Source organism: Mesoplodon bidens (genome assembly GCF_964165515.1).
Source record: "Mesoplodon bidens genome assembly, chromosome: 11".
NCBI lineage: Eukaryota > Metazoa > Chordata > Mammalia > Artiodactyla > Ziphiidae > Mesoplodon > Mesoplodon bidens.
In genome coordinates this window covers 53532550-53549470 of record NC_138167.1, presented here as the reverse complement: position 1 = coordinate 53549470, position 16921 = coordinate 53532550, and the positions used below count along the sequence as shown (strand labels likewise).

Below are 16921 nucleotides of genomic sequence, written 5' to 3'. Positions count from 1 at the left end.
GCTGCTAAAGGCCAACAAATTAGCTGGAAAGGAAGGATGAAAAGGAATAAATCTACAAAGTACTCTGCCACAGAAAGCAGATCCTTGTAGTTTTTTTGGTCTCTTTCCATGAGATAATCACTACCTTGCTGAAAATGGGAAAGGCAACCCCTGCCCATCCCAAGGGGGAAAAAAAGTATTCACCCAAACAGCTTCTACTTGTTTTTACCATATATTCTAGGTGTACGTGTACGTGTAGGTTTTTTTTTGTTTGTTTGTTTTTACATTTATACAGTTTACATTGCTTGACCCATAAATAACACTTGTAAGATTAATAGGGCCATAGTTTTAAAGAGTATTTACATAGCCCCACCATGCATACAGAGCCTTTTTAATATTGAAAAAAAAAAGGGAACTTTCCATCACTAGGCAATATAAATTTGACCATCTAAACTTATAAACCCTGACTAAAATACAAGCAATCATTTCATCCATAAATGCTGTTTCTGGTTCCCTAACAAATCTAGCACTGCAGTGTAACAAACATCTTACATTTCAGGGATATAAAAATATCAGCTTTAAAATCTGAACTGTACAGTATATACATTAATATTTGCACCGTTAAATTAGGAATACACTTAAGTCTATGAAATACTACATTATAAATAGCAATGTTCTTTTCGATCTCTAGCTGGAGCTAATACAATAGAATGTTTACCTGGCTAATGAGAGTTGGAAGGGGACGACGTGGCCTCGCATGATGGGACGCACAGTGTTGGCTGGGTCACATGACTGCGTGCATGCCACACAACAGGACAGACTGTCAGGACCTGGGCCAACCTGGCGCAGATAAAGGACAAACACTAGTGCTTTACAAAGGTGGCTCAAGTTCTCCATTGTCTAAAATCAACACCCCCATCCAATCACCTCTCAACAGGTTCTTGAGGATCTCTTGAGGGTTGGAGATCAAAGCAGCTGTATCAAACTGTGATGCACCCGACAGGCACAAGAGGTCACGTCCACCTGGCACCATCCAAGCAGGGTAAATGGAGAAATCACACCTTCCAAAGGTTAATCTGACACTGTAAACAGCAGTCGGGGTCTCATTTACATGGGCAAAGCACTTGAATCTATTTTAGCAACTCTCCTATGGAAGAAAAAAGATACGATTTAAGATGGTTAATGGCTAAGCTTACGATCTCCACAGCTACTCGGTTAAGAAATGATACAGTTTTTGCCTTTGTGTCCCTTTTTCTTCTTGGATTTAGTTGTCCTCTGGCCAAACTGAGGAGTGGGGAGTGCGGAAGTTGGACTAGAAAGGTCATCTGTATAGTATGCATATCTCTGCGGCCGGGGCTGAGGAATTGGTTGTCCAAGAAAGTATCCTTCTTCTTCTGAGTCGGAGGAGGAGGAGGTGGTGGAGGAGCACCAGGAGCCATCGTCCTCCCCGTAGAGTCCCAGGAATCGAGGCCCCCCCGGGCTCCGCAGGGTGTAGCTGGAAGCGGCGTGGGCGTACTGCCCGTAGAGCTCAGCGTTCCGGACGTAGGCCTGGATCTCCCGGGCACTCTTACTCTGGATAAACTTCTCATAGTTATCAGGGGCGTAAAGCCGCAGCCTGTCCTTGGGAGAGTGTTTTCTTTCTGTAACAAGGTTCAGAGCATTGTCTGAGCGGGACTTCCTACTTCTTCTGCGGCGATGGTGATGAGACCTGGGTCCCCTTTCTTCAAAATGGTACACCCGTCTCCGAGTTCTCTCACTCATTGGCGGCTGCCGGATTTCGATGTTCTCATAGCTTCCGTTGTCAATGACATCATCCGAAAACTTGACCTGCTGTGGCCTGGACTGAGACTTGGACCTTCGGAGCACTGGCAGATGGACTGGTTTCTCCTCAGGCAGGATTTTTTCTGGACACAACTCTGAACTGAGACTCTTCAAGGACTCTGTGCTCCTATGCAGCATGGAAGAGTTCAGAGTCCCCATATTGCTCATTTTCTCACAATCTTCTGCCTCTATTTCCTCAAAGTTTTGCAGAGAATATAACGATGGCCTTGGCTTGCTTTCTCCATCCACCGAAGCCCCTAAAAGAAAAGCCAAGACAAGATGTGATTCTCAGTAATCCTGATACTCTGACAATTATTACCAACAAGCTACTGAAAGGAAGCATTTCAAAGTGAAGTCTCTCAAACCTCAGTATCTGATTAACGATCACTAGGCAAAACCAACATACTATAATATACACTTAATTGACAAGAGGTATGAATTCTGTTATTGAAACAAAGGGCCCAGCATCTCCTACGAGCCCAGCCGTTTTGGAGCCAAACGTGAGTTACAGCCCATGGGATGAGCAGCCAAACTTTAAAAGCTCTTCATAAGAGTCCTGTCATTAGCTTATTGATAGGACACACAGAAGCTTCTGTCTCTCAACCCATTAAAGCCAGATTGCTTCATCTGATCGTCTCTCAAAGCAGTCCTTCCCTTTGCTCTCACACGGCTACCATTACGGTCCTCTTCCTACAGCCAGACTAGTCTTATACCTGGTCATGCAGCCCAAGGGCCACGTCCAGCCCACAGCCTATTTGTGGATAGAGTTTCACTGGGACACAGCTATACCTATTTGCTCCCATGCTATCTATGGTTTCTTCCACAATGACAGAGTTGTAGTTGCAACAAAGACTGTAAGGCCCCAAAGGTCCTCTCTAGCCCTTTACGGAAGAAGTCTGCCAAACCCCCGACCTTGACCTTCATCCAGTCTTCTGCCCCTTCAGCCCGTGAACTAATCATGCCACTTCCACATTAATCTCATTTTAAAACTTTTCTCAAAACCAATATTGCACTCCTTGTTATAACAGGGCCCAGGCAAGTTAAGAGAAATGGATGTAACCCAGATAGCTGCAAGGAACAACAGGAAGTGGTGTGAACTGTGGTCAGCTGGAGGCTACACAGCTTCCTACTTTCTAAAGCCTGTTTTTCAGCCCATCATTGTCAAGAAATGTCAGCACCAGCACGTCGTATACCAAATGTTGTCTATTTTTGAAATTAAATGTTAAAACACCTGTCACAGGGCCTAGCAAACAGGAGGTGCTTAATATTTAGTCTTACCCACCATTCCTCAAGTCCCCTTTATTGTAGGCCTTAACGTTGACAAGCCCGACCAAAGCCAGGAGGGTAGCTGTCTTACCCCTCCTTGCCCAGTACCTGGCACAGGGTCCCTCCTGGCAGCGGGCAGCTGCTCAAGCCTTTCCTGCCTGTGTTACAATGTAACATAACCTTTATGAAAGGACTGAATGTCGTTCGTTGGACTAGAAAACTAGCCAAGTGACAGCAGTATTTCTGCATCCAAAAACTTACTGCAAATGTAAGATTCAGGAGGGCTGGGTCCCAGGCTCAATCTTGTCTTTAAACACTTACGTAAAGTTGGCATTTAGCCGCTCGGCACCGCTTGCGGTATCTTAGTTCCCTGACCAGGGGTTGAACCCTGGCAGTGAAAGCACCGAGTCCTAACCACTGGACCACCAGGGAATTCCCTAGCCTCTTGGAAATTCAAGTTTCCTCATTTGTAAAATGCAATACTATCCACTCTCTCAGGTCATTTTAAGGATGAAATGTAGATAACTGACATGAATGTGTTTTGAAAACATTAAAGTGAAATTATTTTATAATCTGGGTAAAAAAAAAACTTAGCTATTTTTGAGCTGTCTGTCGCCACAGGGCGATTCAGGAAAATACAAGAAATGTTCTGTGCTTATAGAGTGCACATGTTGATTTTAATATCTTGAAATTCATAGTATGATCCAAAGAGTCCAATATCTTTCTTCAGATACAGATGCAGACTCCATGATCCCAATAAATTCATTTCTCCTCTTCAAAGCAGGGATAATAAGACTTATCCCCAAAGACTGTACTGAAAATATATTTTATATGTATGCACACATGTACACACGTGTTTGTTTTGCTACGGGGTTTGGCATTTAACTGAAACTCCTTCCTCTCCTTGGTCTACAGTTGTAAGTAACATAGCCCCCGCTGGTGCTGACCTGTAATTTGTGGAATGAACTTTTTAGTGGCTCCTTTTTCAGATACCCCATAATCCCTAGATTATGTACCTGTGATATTAGACAAAGCCAAAGAATCCATAGAATCCCGAACACTCTGCTCTGGTTTCAAGTCTGACAAACACTCCAGGGAATCTTCATACCACTGTGTTTGATCATGATTATATCCCGAAGCCCCATGGTCCAGATCCAATTCCTGGAGCCTTCGACTGCTCGCAGGGCCCGGGTGGCTGCCATAAGCAGAATCGCCCAGTCCATCTTGTGACTGTGCCCAATACATATCAGATTGGTATTTTTTACTTGCAAGGCTCTGGTTATTTTGCTTTAACTCGGTCTTATTTTTAACCATGTTATCAGATATCCAGTGCTCACTGGCTCGAATGTCCATCTCATTGGGCTGCTGCTGAAAGAGGCTTTTATCACCAAACTTGAGGAGCAGCTGCGTCATATAATCTTCATGCTCAGCCCATTCTTCAGGGTCTTCTGGGGTTTCGTGCTCTACTCTGCCTTTCCAAAATTCTTCATTGACGAAACTTGCTCCTTGCCTGGAAAGACTCAGATCATCCAGTTTCCGAGAAAGCGTGTCGTCAGCATTGCCTGAAAGGCCAGGAAACTTGTAGTTCAGAGCAGGGGACAAGAGGAGAGACTGTCGACACTGATCTGCTGACCGGCTGCTTTTGCCCATCCGGACACTTCTTCTGGAGTCTCTTGATCGAGCCGACTGGAATGCAGAGTCCGAAGAATCCGAGGCATGGACGTCTTCACCAAGGCTGCATGTCTTTGAGCAATAAATCTGACCTTGTTTGGGAAGGAAGGGGCATCCCAACAGAGAGGTTTTGCACTGGGCGCAGGAAAAGCAGGCCTCTGTAGCGTGCCAGTGCTGCCCATCGTAGGTCATCTGCGCATGGTCCACACCTGTTTCAAAAAAGGATACAGTAACAGGTCATAGTTCCATCGTGAAACAAAGGCAGAAGAAAGAGAAAAGACAGACTGTGGGCATGAGGGAACGCTTGGGGGTGATGGGACTGTTCCAGATCTTGATAGGGCTGTGAGTTACACAGGGGCAATTAATTCTCATTATTTGCAGATTCCATATTTACACATTTGCCTACGTGCTAAATATTTTGTAGTTCAAAAGTCAATACTCACAGAGCTTTCAAGGTCATTTGTGGACATGTGCAAGGTGGCAAAAAAATTTGAGTCAAGTGACGTGTGTGTGTCCCAGCTGGGGTCAAAGGGCACTACTGCACTCACACCTGCGGCCGACTTAGGGCCATTTTTTCGCATTTTTGTGTGCTTTCTGTTGGTGGTTTTGCTGTTTAAAACGGCCCAAGCATAGAGCTGAAGTGCTGTCTAGTGTACCTAAGCGCAAGCAGGCTGTGATGTGCCTTGGAGAAGCAATCCATGTGTTAGATAAGCTTTGTTCAGGCAGGAGTTACAGTGCTGTTGGCTGTGAGTTCAATGTTAATGAATCGACAACATATATTAAATAAGGTATCTTTAAACCAAAACATACACAAAACAAGATTATATATTGATTGGTTGATGACAATGTTGCGACCAGAGGCTCACAGGAACCTAACCCACTGTATCCCTAGGAGCAATGGCTCAGTATGGGGTAATTCAGTGCTCACGGCGACTCTACAGAACACAACTAGCAGAAGTAATGAGAATCCAGTATACACCCATTTATCAGAACTCATCAAACTGAAACATTTAAAACCTATACATTTCACGGTATGTAAACTATCCCTCAATTAAAAAAACAAAAAAAAAAGGAAAGAAAGAAAAAAGAGTGTGGGTAATCAGAGACACACTGATGGATAGGTGACAGAGCCAACAGGCTGGGCCATGGACGCACCAATATGCTCGCCGCAGGTCTCACAGTACTCGGCGTACAGGGACTCGAAGCAGCCGCAGCAGAACGGGCGGCCGTCCTTCATGATGTACCTCTGTCCCCCCAGGACCGTCTCGCACTCAAGGCAGCAGAAGTGTTTCATGTGCCAATGGCGACCCTCTGCTTCTGTGCACTCATCGGCAAAAATTATCTTCAGAGGAATATGAGGCCATAGGATGAAAAAAAATCATTGTGAACGATTTTAAAGGTCAAGTAACTGCACGTTTGCTGGGCAACTGACAGGCACTGGATCTTAAAGTCGCTTAGACAGTGTACTTTGTTTCTTACAGCCTCAAGCTTAACTGACTAACTTGATTTAGCTATAAAACAAGAACAGAAAGTGAAAACGTTGAAAAAGAGAAACTAAGCGCATGCTTATGCTTTAAAAAACAAAACAGAATTCTACATCGGATATAATTCACTTGGTCCTATTTTTGCTCCGCAATCACACTTTGTTGGCATAACCTGGCAAAGAATACATTAACATTGAAATAATTTAGTGGTTTGTGCACCTTTTAATAAAGAAAACTCATTAAAGTGGCTGTGGAGTCAACATAGTTAGCGCTCTCTGAATGCTGGATTATGTGAACACCACTTGTGTAGATAACACTTCGTTTGACGGTGCCGTCTCCAGATTAAGGACTTTTAATTTTTTTACATTTTTGGTTTCAAAAAATTTTCAAATAGCACATCACTGAAAAAACTTAAACATATAAAAGTAAAAACGGAAAGTTTACTGTCACTGATTGAAGTAGACTAGGGAGATAATAATGAATAAATGCAATGAGGTTCCCTGGATGGGGTGAATAAATGCAGTGAGGTTCCCTGGATGGGGTCTTGGAATAAAAAAGGGACATCAGTAGAAAAACTGAGGAAATCTAAATAAAATCTATGGTTTAGTTAATGGTATTACACCAGTGTTAACTTCTTAGTTTTGATGCATATACCATGGTAATGTGAGACATTTTAACAATAGGGGAAGCTGGGAGAAGGGTACACAGGGACTCTCTGTATCTTTGCAACTCTTCTATAAATCTAAAATTACTTAAAAATGAAGAGCTTAAGGAAAAAAACTTCACACCACCAGCCCTCCCGAGCTAACGTGCTCACCACGGTTAACTTAGTGTATGTCTTTACATACCATTTCTGAGTGTTTGCAAATAGGTATACAATCTTGTTCTGCCCCCCTTTAACAAAAGTAAGATCAATTGCTGCATACTCTTCTTGCAACTTGCTTTTTTCTCACAGTCCATCAAGGACATGCTACTTATCAATACACAAAGACACCTGCTACTTTCTCTTTATTAGCTGCATATTATTCCATTGTACCAACGTGAAGGGTTATCCTAAAAATGTACACACAGAGCGCAAGCAGGAGAGATTTGTATTTTGCTTAGGTGTGAACAGTGGAATATTGGCTTACTAGCAGCTTATTTTTTTCCAGTGTTAAGGGATGAACTTTTTTACCTCGTCACATGCTGAACACCGGGGTTTGAGCAGCTCAGCATGGTGCCGGCCACAGTGAATTTTTCCATCCTGATAAAAATAGATGAGGTCGACCAGCAGCTCGTTGCACGTGCAGCAGACAAAACAGGATGGGTGCCAGCATACTCCAGGGCCCGCTCGAGAGGCAAACACTGCAATTTCACCTCCATTTATTTTCAACCCACACTAAAAACAAAAGGATTTAGATCTTAAATGACCCCTTTTTAATGACTGGATTCTTAGCCTTTTCCACTTTACGCTAAATCCCAAATTTGTCAGCAAAACTTTAATTTTTGTCCCCTCCTGCTTTTTTTTTTTTTTTTTTTTCCCGGTACGCGGGCCTCTCACTGTTGTGGCCTCTCCCGTTGCGGAGCACAGGCTCCGGACGCACAGGCTCAGCGGCCATGGCTCACGGGCCCAGCCGCTCCGCGGCATGTGGGATCTTCCCGGACTGGGGCATGAACCCGTGTCCCCTGCATCGGCAGGCGGACTCTCAACCACTGCGCCACCAGGGAAGCGCCCCCGCCTGCTCTTTAATGTTGGATTGTTCGTGATTCTCCACTGGAATGAACATGCCTCAGATTTACTAGCACACTGGACTGCTCCTCGGAACATGCGCAGTGGTTTTCTGGAGGCGTCCTCCTGTTGGATATACTCCTACTCTGAGGACAGCCAGTAAGGAGGCCCCGAATGTCTTCATTACGTCCCTGCGTTCTTGAACACTAGGTGCACCCCAGCACCGCGCTCCAAGCCAAGACCCCACAAAAGGCCAGATTTCTCCCGATGTTTACATGCCTCCCCCATAATACACAGCAGTGTAGCCAGTTACCAACACGAATCCCCACATAGTAAGAAGCTACGCTGCCTTTCGTTCTCTCAGTTTTTGGAGGCTTTTAGGGCCCACGCCTGTGCTGGCGCTGCCCCCTACCCCCCGAGCTGATCCACGCACATCACTACTCATCCTAGAACGGGCTACCTGCTCGCACACAGCGTGCATCACTGCTCTGGACAGAAGTTTAATCGTCCCTCTTCCGAGTGCTTCTTTCTTCCGCTGAGCACTGAACACTTGCAACTCTTTTTTCTCCTCTTCACTCAAAGTCTGGCAATACCGCACCTTCACAGAAAAGAAACAGAAGCACCACTCTGAAGCAAACAGCCTCCGTCACCAATTCTTTATTTCCAGAATCAAGTTTCAGGAAATAAAACAGCAAGTTGAGCTGGCCTGCCCCCGTGAATCGCCAGTTTAAAAATGCCCCGATACGTTTAAAATGACACCAAATCTTGCAGCCTTTCTAGCAAAAGGGAAATGCAATTTGAAGGAATAGACCTTTTTTTTTTTTAAAGATGAAAAGTTTAATTTAAACTCTTACCAGCAGAGACACTAAAAAAAATAAGACATGAACCTTTCTACAAAAGGTTTAAACTTGCTAATTGCCACCTTCGTTCTACATTCTACAGGCCCTCAAGTCCACTGCAGGCCTGAGCCACCATAAAGCACTGACTCTGGGTGAAGGGGTAAGGAGATGGCAGGAATTTGTAGGCTCCTGATAACTGGTGGGTGGCTGCAAACACTGTAAAAACCAACTTGTGTTAAGTTTATTGCACTGACACCCTTTTCTCTCTTAAAGAATGGAAAGCTGTATTCTCCGGCCCAATTTTAACTGAAGAAGGGCAAAAGGGCCCTAGCCAGGGAGGAGCTGGGGTTTATGGGAGGCACCACGATGCTCAGGGTGGATTTTTTTTTTTTTCCTAATTAGCCTTCTTCCTGTTATTTTACCTCATTATCATGTGGTGGCAACTGGTACAAAAGCTGTTTAATTCGGTGTTTCTCTCCAGGGCTGTTAACATAAGGAACCTTTTCCTCTGGTAAGCAAGCAAAATAGAGCTGGATCTGAGAGAGAGAGAAGAGGACATCAGCACACAGGAAGCGAACACTTCAGCTCATTCCATCTTCAAGTTACCCTGCCCTTTAGGTACTGGCTCTGGCCTCTGACAGGATTTGGCTACTCGTAGCTAATGAGAAGAGCAGCTGAACCAACTGAGCAGAACTGCAAACCCTCAGATAGCTAGTAGCATCCAGCTGCTAAATTGCTCTTCAGGAATGCAATTCATAGTGACAATTAGGGGCATCATAAATTATGGACCATGAGACATGCACATTTAATGCTAGGGTCAGCCGAGAGAGTCCTAAATGAATACTGGAAATGACCACGCAAGGCTGTGTGACACGGTCCACAATCCAGCCACTACACAACACATTGGATTTGCTCTCTGAATTTTACACGTTGCAAAGACAAAAGCTGTTTTGTTAAGCTCTGTAAACTCTCCCTTATCAGGTTCTCTCAAGCTTCAGCTTTCTTTGCTTGCATGGGTGCTATTTTCTAAATATCTGGAGTCAGTTTCCCTAAGGAAACTGGAAGGGAGCTATATTAACCTGTACTTAGTTCACTTTGAAAGGAGAACTCAGTTTTTGTTTGAGATTTTTTTTTTCTTTCTGTTGTATCTAAAGGAAATCCTTAATGAGTACTGCGAAGGATACTGCAGTGCTGAGGAAACATGAAAATGATTGAAGGGAAAAAAATAGGAGATTAGGGAATTTGGGGCCTGTCTGCTTCAATATCTTAGTGTATCACAAAACCTACTCACCCTAAGCTGCAAGAAGGGTTCTCTCTTAATAAGCAGTTTATCAAAACATTGCTTTCCTACCTGGAGGACCAGCTCGCCACCCTCTTCCATTGTATCAGCTGCAGGAGCTTGTACGGTTGTAAACACTTACTGAATACTAGCTACCTGTGTGCCAGGTACTGTGCTAGACCCCGGATGAATCGGAAACCCCTCTGCTCAAAGAAGCTCCCATCAAAATGGGAAACACAACCATAACTCAGAAGCAATCATACGCCTAGTTGGCTCTTTTAATTTCAAACTATCTTGGCCCTTATGTCGAACACCAGCAATTTTTAATAAGTTCATCATTATAAGGATATTAGGAAGATAAAAATAGGTACACAGAATGTTCTCATCTTCCTTAAAATAACAATACAACAAAGCACAAAATGAGCTCTTTAATTTTTTTTCCAATTTACACCATGTGGTGACAGAATCTTTCATGTGCAAGGTTACAAAGGTCAAATCCTACGCAATAACACTTCAGATGGTCTCTCACAGCTCTGTATCTCCTCTCTTCCAAAGCAAAGGCACTGCTGAGAACTGACTTGGAAACTTTCCTCTTTCCTTTGATTACTTTTTGTTGTTACTGAAGTTTTTTAAAAAGTTAAACTCCTCCCGCTCTCTCCAAAGGGATACCCAAGTCAGAAATCCACATGACAAATGCATAGGCAGTACTCTGGTCTTCACTCAGTAGGGCAAAAATAGCATCCTTATAGGGCTTCTGGATCCAAGAGTACAAAAGGGATTGAAAACTTCCATGGAGAAACTAAGTGTGACCTTAAAAGCAAAAATTTAAAACCATCCAAAGAGTGAGGCCCAAGGACACAGCATGTCACTGTGACAGTGATAGTTGATCATTTAAAAATAAAAAACCCTTGAAGACCTTAAATCACATTGAAAAATAGAAAAACAGAGGACTCGGTTCCTACCTGCTCGGGTCTGAGGCCTGGGGGGACCCAGGCGTACTCCTCCAGCGCACAGCCCGAGTCGTCATCTGACGTGGAGCTCCGCTGGCACCCGAAGGCAAGTTTGCTCATTTTGGGCTCCATCTCCAAAGGCATCATAACAAAGTCAAACAGCCAGCTTCTCAGTCACAGGACATCAGACAGTGGCTGCTGTGGGCAATATAAGACAAACCGAAGAGATGAACCCGAAGGCATTGCTCGCACCCTCCAAGAGCTTTTACTGAATGCCTGCGTACACATGGTGGGGCCCAGAGAAAGGGACCAAGACGCCAGTGTCACCGTCCCCAGGCCCCGGAACTTAGAATCTAGGGCCGCATGATTTGGAAATAGGCCCTTTACCAGCTCAGCATTTCAGAAAATGCCACCCAAACTAGTTTACTTCCAGATGCCTTTAAAAGGTGCTTCTCTGTACACTGTTCATTAGAAAGGTTCTCAAGAAAACTGCTTTGCTGACTGCCCACAAATGAAATCCTGCGAAGCCTCAGGGGTTGTAGGAAGAAGCTGGGTTTGCGCACCCCCCCTTGCCCACTACTGTGTGCCGTGAAAAGATGGCTCCAGTCACCCCACTTGGTTCCCTGCATTTCCTCATCCATCTTCCCAGCGGAGCACGGCTGCCTGCACAGATTGGGTCGGCTGGGCCACACTGCTTAGGTTTCAGGTTTCCAATAAAGTTTGAGAGGCACTGAACTTCGTTTACTCACGGAGTAGAAATAGCACAGTTAAATCCTTTCACAGCACATTAAATCCGCAAGCCTTTACTATCCATGGGCTAAAGTCAGCCAGACGTTCATTAATGAGTTCCTTCATAAGACAGTAATTGAATCCAAGCACCAGGTTAAAATAAAATCCAGCGTGGTGACAACTCATGTTTAGCGGTGTTCCTAGAAGGCTTCCACTGAAAAGCTCTGCAGTACCTACTGTACTGCATGCTCTCAGCCTGCTGCGGGGCACAGATTCTTAACCACTGCGCCACCAGGGTAAGTCCGCCTCTGAAAGTCTCCTCAGATGAAGGCCTATAAAGATGTCAAGACAACAGTCCCTGACCTACAGCCCAGGAACTTTGTTATCACCTCGTATGTTCCTTCTAAGTTTCTTCCGATTCTGAAAAAATCATCCCCTGTCCCCAGGCACTAAGAAGAAAAAAAAAGATACAAGACTTTCAGGATCAGATGCAGCTTTTTATACCTGCCCCTTTCCCTCCACCAAAAAAAAAAAAAAAAAGAAAGAAATTTACAGATAATTAGCCCAACCCAATTTTAAAGCAAACAGGGCTTAGGGAAGTTAAGTGACTTGCCTAAGGTCACACAACTAAAAACCAGAGTCTAGTCACACTGTGTGTCTGACACATCAGACTTCCAAAGATTCTTCTGCCTTAAAAAATTCTCTCATTTGCTGCAACAAGTATTAAAGACAGTGGAACGTAAACATTGTCAGTCTGACACTCAGTCATTTGTCAGTGACTCTCACAGTGCAACACTAGATACTTATTGTTAGAACACGGTACCTATTAAAAGCCTGTGAGTATGAAAACTGACGATTTTTCTCTGATGAATCAAAGGACACTAAAAAATTAAACTTGTAACAGTTCACAAATGTGAGGCCAAACATCCAACGACTACAATCTTTATTAGGAGGAGCAATGCCCAACAGTAGATATTATTCCAACTAATAAATGTAACTTTCATTCACCCCAAACAAAAAGTAAAGATGACCTCATTTCCTGCCCCACCACTGGGAGGGACTGACCTTTTACACAAGACATAAGTTCACACCGGTGCACTTCATTCACGTCTGAGGAAAGGCTTTCTAAACACTGGCACATTCCTTGTACTCCTCAGTAAAAAAAGGACGTGTTAATGAAAGTCAGAACATTTCTTGGATCTAGTCTTTCCCTTTTGTTTTGAAAAAAAAAAAAACCCACTCCCCCCATATGGAAGGAAGAGAGCTAGAGGTTAAGAATTTAATCCGTAGCTCAAATACCCGCACCAGGAGAATGGGTGCCTTCAATGCAAATGAACCTGAATCATGAAATACGCACATCTACCCTTTGCCAAATCTGGCAGAGGAGGGAAATGTGAAGGTACCTGCTCTGCACAGACTTACTAAGATCATAAGTATTAACTAGAACCTAAACCTTAAATGTCACTATATTTTAAAACAAGAGAAAACACCACAGATTAAGACAAACTGCAAATTTTCCAGGCTAGAACAAAGATGCAGATGACCAAAGAGCTGAATTGCTTTGACAGCTATATTGCTTGGTTAGCCTTCTGTGGAAACTGCACAGAAAATGACTACTGTCATCAAGGGAAATCACTTAGCACTCAGTGCCATGGTCCTGTCCTCCCGATCACCTGGACATGCCGGCTGCGTCTCCAGCCTGCAGCTCCCACAGCCATCCCAGCCTCGGTTCAAACTGAACTGTCACTCACCACTCATCGGCGAAGCGACGAACTTCGTGATGAACTGAAGGAACATGAGTAACACAGGCGCAGCTTTCAGTGTCCTTTGTTGACACTCTGACAGCTACCTCTCACCTCTGTGCCTAGCCTGGCGTGATCAGTGCTGTGACATCTGATCACCACGTCAGGCAACCCACGCGGGCGTATCTTGCTTAAAACCGAGAAGGAAACCGAGCCTCAGAGCGATCCTCCACGGGTCAGCTGTGCAAGGGCAGTGGCCTTAGAACCAGGCTCATGGGTGACCTTAAACCCCTGCAGCCCTGCACCGCCTCCTGGGTGGAACCTTTACTCTGGTGAAGTAGTCACGCTGCTGCACTGCAAACATGCACGATGACACAGCTGGACGGGGGGGCCAGTCCACTTCACCCAGAGGGGGCATTTTAAGGAGGACATACAGTCAAAAAGAATTATAAAAGTCCAATGGCCTCATGAGCTGTTGCTTCAGCATTCTTAATTTGGAGAAAGCCTCTCATTTTCCTTTATATCAGAGGATAATTACTTAAAATGACAAAACATGATATTTACTAACAAGTTCTAAGAGCTGGCCAAAAAATAAACATTAAAAAATATATATATATAGGGCTTCTCTGGTGGCGCAGTGGTTGAGAGTCCGCCTGCCGATGCAGGGGACACGGGTTCATGCCCCGGTCCGGGAAGATCCCACATGCTGCGGAGCGGCTGGGCCCGTGAGCCATGGCCACTAAGCCTGTGCGTCCGGAGCCTGTGCTCTGCAACAGGAGAGGCCACAACAGTGAGAGGCCCGCATACCGCAAAAAAAAAAAAAAAAAAATATATATATATATAGCCTTCTGTGGTGGTCCAGTGGACAAGGCTCTGCGCTCCCAATGCAGGGGGCCCAGGTTCGATCCCTGATCCGGGAACTAGATCCCACATGCAAGCCGCAACTAACAGTTCGCACGCCACCACTAAGACCCAGCACAACCAAAGAAAGAAAGAAAGAAAGATTAAAAAATAATAAGTTACTTCGCGTGACCTCCACGTGCCAGGCGGTGGTACACATGCTGCATTACCACTAGGTATTTTTTCTCTACCTGATAGCATAACAACCTGAAGTTGGATTTTTCTTTTAAAAAGTACCCGTCTTGTCAGCAGGCCCAGAAAGCATACTGTTAAGTATATCGCCATCTCAGACTTCAACATATGGAAGCAGCATGGTTCTTGCACATGTAAGAATGTATAAAATAACAGACAAAAATGTGATCTCACAAATATACCTTATGTAGACATTTACATTACTACATGGTATTTGCTTTGCGGCACAAGAGAAAGAGGGAAGCCTGGCCATTACTTATGCTCTCTGGGTGATGATGAAGGGTCTTCCGAATGCCATCCACACGTGGTTGTGTTTGCTTTGCCAAAATACTACCTTTTAGGCCAAACATGAAACCACGGCTGAATTAGATCTAACAGGAAAATTCCATTCATTCTCTTTCCAGGTGCTGTCTCTTAAGGTTGACCCTGTGAAACAGGACCCACAAATCAGGTTTGCAAGTAAGCTGAATGATAACTGAAACAGGATTATTCTGCTGCGGGCTTTGATATGGAGGGAAACAGCTCTTCGAGATTTCTTTTCAGCAGAACCACACTTAACGTGGACAAGAGTGGCCCCGTCCTGTGACTCGTCCTTTAGTCATTTTGTATGTTATTAACTACTTTTGTACATTTTTATTTTGATGTAATTTCAAACTTCAGAGAAGTTGTAAGAAGAGTAAGGAACTCCTAGACAGCCTTTCACCCAGACTCACCAGCTGTTTGCATCTTCTTTCCTTTGCTTTGTCACCCCCACCTCGTCCTCCTCAGCCTCACCAACACACCCACACACTTTTGTGGGAACCATCTGGAAGTATTTTTCACATTCTCTTACCTAACCCCAATTAAATTAAACATGTTCTCTTAAAAAAAAAGTTTATTTAAAAACAAATAAAACTATGTGCGGGCTTCCCTGGTGGCGCAGTGGTTGAGAGTCCGCCTGCCAATGCAGGGGACACGGGTTCGTGCCCCGGTCCGGGAAGATCCCACGTGCCGCAGAGCGGCTGGGCCCGTGAGCCATGGCTGCTGAGCCTGCGCGTCCGGAGCCTGTGCTCCGCAGCGGGAGAGGCCACAGCAGTGAGAGGCCAGCGTACCGCAAAAAAACCAAAAAAAACAAACAAAAAAAAACAACTATGTGCAAGGTACCGTGTTAGATGTTGGAGATAAATAGAATAAAAAAAGCCAAAATAGCTCAGGCCGCCAGTATTCCGTGCTTATTCTGAGGCAGGTTTATTGTCCTGGTCTTGAAATGCTGCCATAAACTGAATGAACTCAATCACAAGTGTTCTGTGCTAGGTTTGTTAAGGAAATGAACCAGTAGGGACCCCACCGCTCCAATGTCTTTATGATTCTGGATGTAAATAAGTCTGATAAGGCAGGGAAAAGAAGTAAAACGGTTTGAGTCTGACCATGAAGGAAATTTGTATGGGAAGCAACATCTTTAAAGCTAAAACCACTGTCAAAGAGGCCTGAGGTTGGGTAAGGAGAGATGATATATTTTTCCCAGAAACACGAGGATTCAGGGTTGCTCCCCAAAAGCCATGCAACAAAGTTGAAGAGTTCCATTTCCCCCCTTTGTCCTTTCTTTCCCTTCTTCCTTCAAGATAGTTAAATAGCTACTTCTCACCATTTAAAAAGACTCAGAGACAAACAGCCCGCAGATGTATGACTTCTCAATCATCATATACTTGTCAAGAGAACACGTGATGCAAGGGACAGGAGCAGTGCTGAGGGAAGGCAACCTGTTGCCCCGGGCATTCGGTAAGCTCAGCCCTGAAGTCCTCAGACCTTTGACAAGTCACCAAACATTGTGGGACCTGGTTCTTTAAAACAGCAACTATTTTCCTTCCAAAGATGGCCTAAGGATGTGAAAGTTTTAAAGAAGAAAATAATTATATGAATATAATGAATTAAAGTTACCACTGACATGTACCAATCACCACTGTTACTTCCACTGATTACACACATCTTGAAGCTGACCAGTGACATTCGGAATAAGAACACTTTAGTAACAAAGACAGAATGTTGACGGGGGAATTTCATCTTCTTTGTGAGTTCGGGACACTCTAGCCTCCTGAAGGGCAAACAGTTTTGATAAAACTATTGGCCACTACTGGCCCTCAGAGTGAGCTTCTAACCAGTCCCTACATAAAATCTCTGACACAGACATATACACACACACCCCATGTCTGCGGAGTATGGCAGGGTCTTTCCAGGTGTCTTTGGCAAAGCAAAAATTGGGAGCACCCAGTACATGACTGGCTGTGAGATGGCACTTGTTCCCCAAATTCATTCACTTAAGGAGGGGTTCCTTGTGAGATTTACTTTCCAGATTCATTTACTTCACTCATTCATGCATCCTTA

The 16921-nt window shown here is 44.4% G+C and overlaps 1 protein-coding gene across 4 annotated transcripts in view; it reads right to left on the bottom strand.

Moving 5' to 3' along the window:
* Positions 1-349: 349 nt before the first annotated feature.
* Positions 350-16921, bottom strand: part of PRICKLE1 (prickle planar cell polarity protein 1) — a 115603-nt gene continuing 99031 nt past the window's right edge. For 3 of the 4 annotated variants that reach the window (XM_081249867.1, XM_081249864.1, XM_081249865.1), the window contains 7 exons: positions 11010-11195; positions 9191-9304; positions 8390-8527; positions 7396-7599; positions 5893-6079; positions 4083-4946; positions 350-2057 (listed from right to left, as the gene is read on the bottom strand). In XM_081249867.1, coding sequence (XP_081105993.1) covers positions 1195-2057; positions 4083-4946; positions 5893-6079; positions 7396-7599; positions 8390-8527; positions 9191-9304; positions 11010-11144 — 2505 coding nt within the window. In that variant the 5' untranslated portion in view covers positions 11145-11195 and the 3' untranslated portion in view covers positions 350-1194. The remainder of the gene's footprint in view (positions 2058-4082; positions 4947-5892; positions 6080-7395; positions 7600-8389; positions 8528-9190; positions 9305-11009; positions 11196-16921) is intronic. The other variant, XM_081249866.1, reaches the window with a different exon arrangement.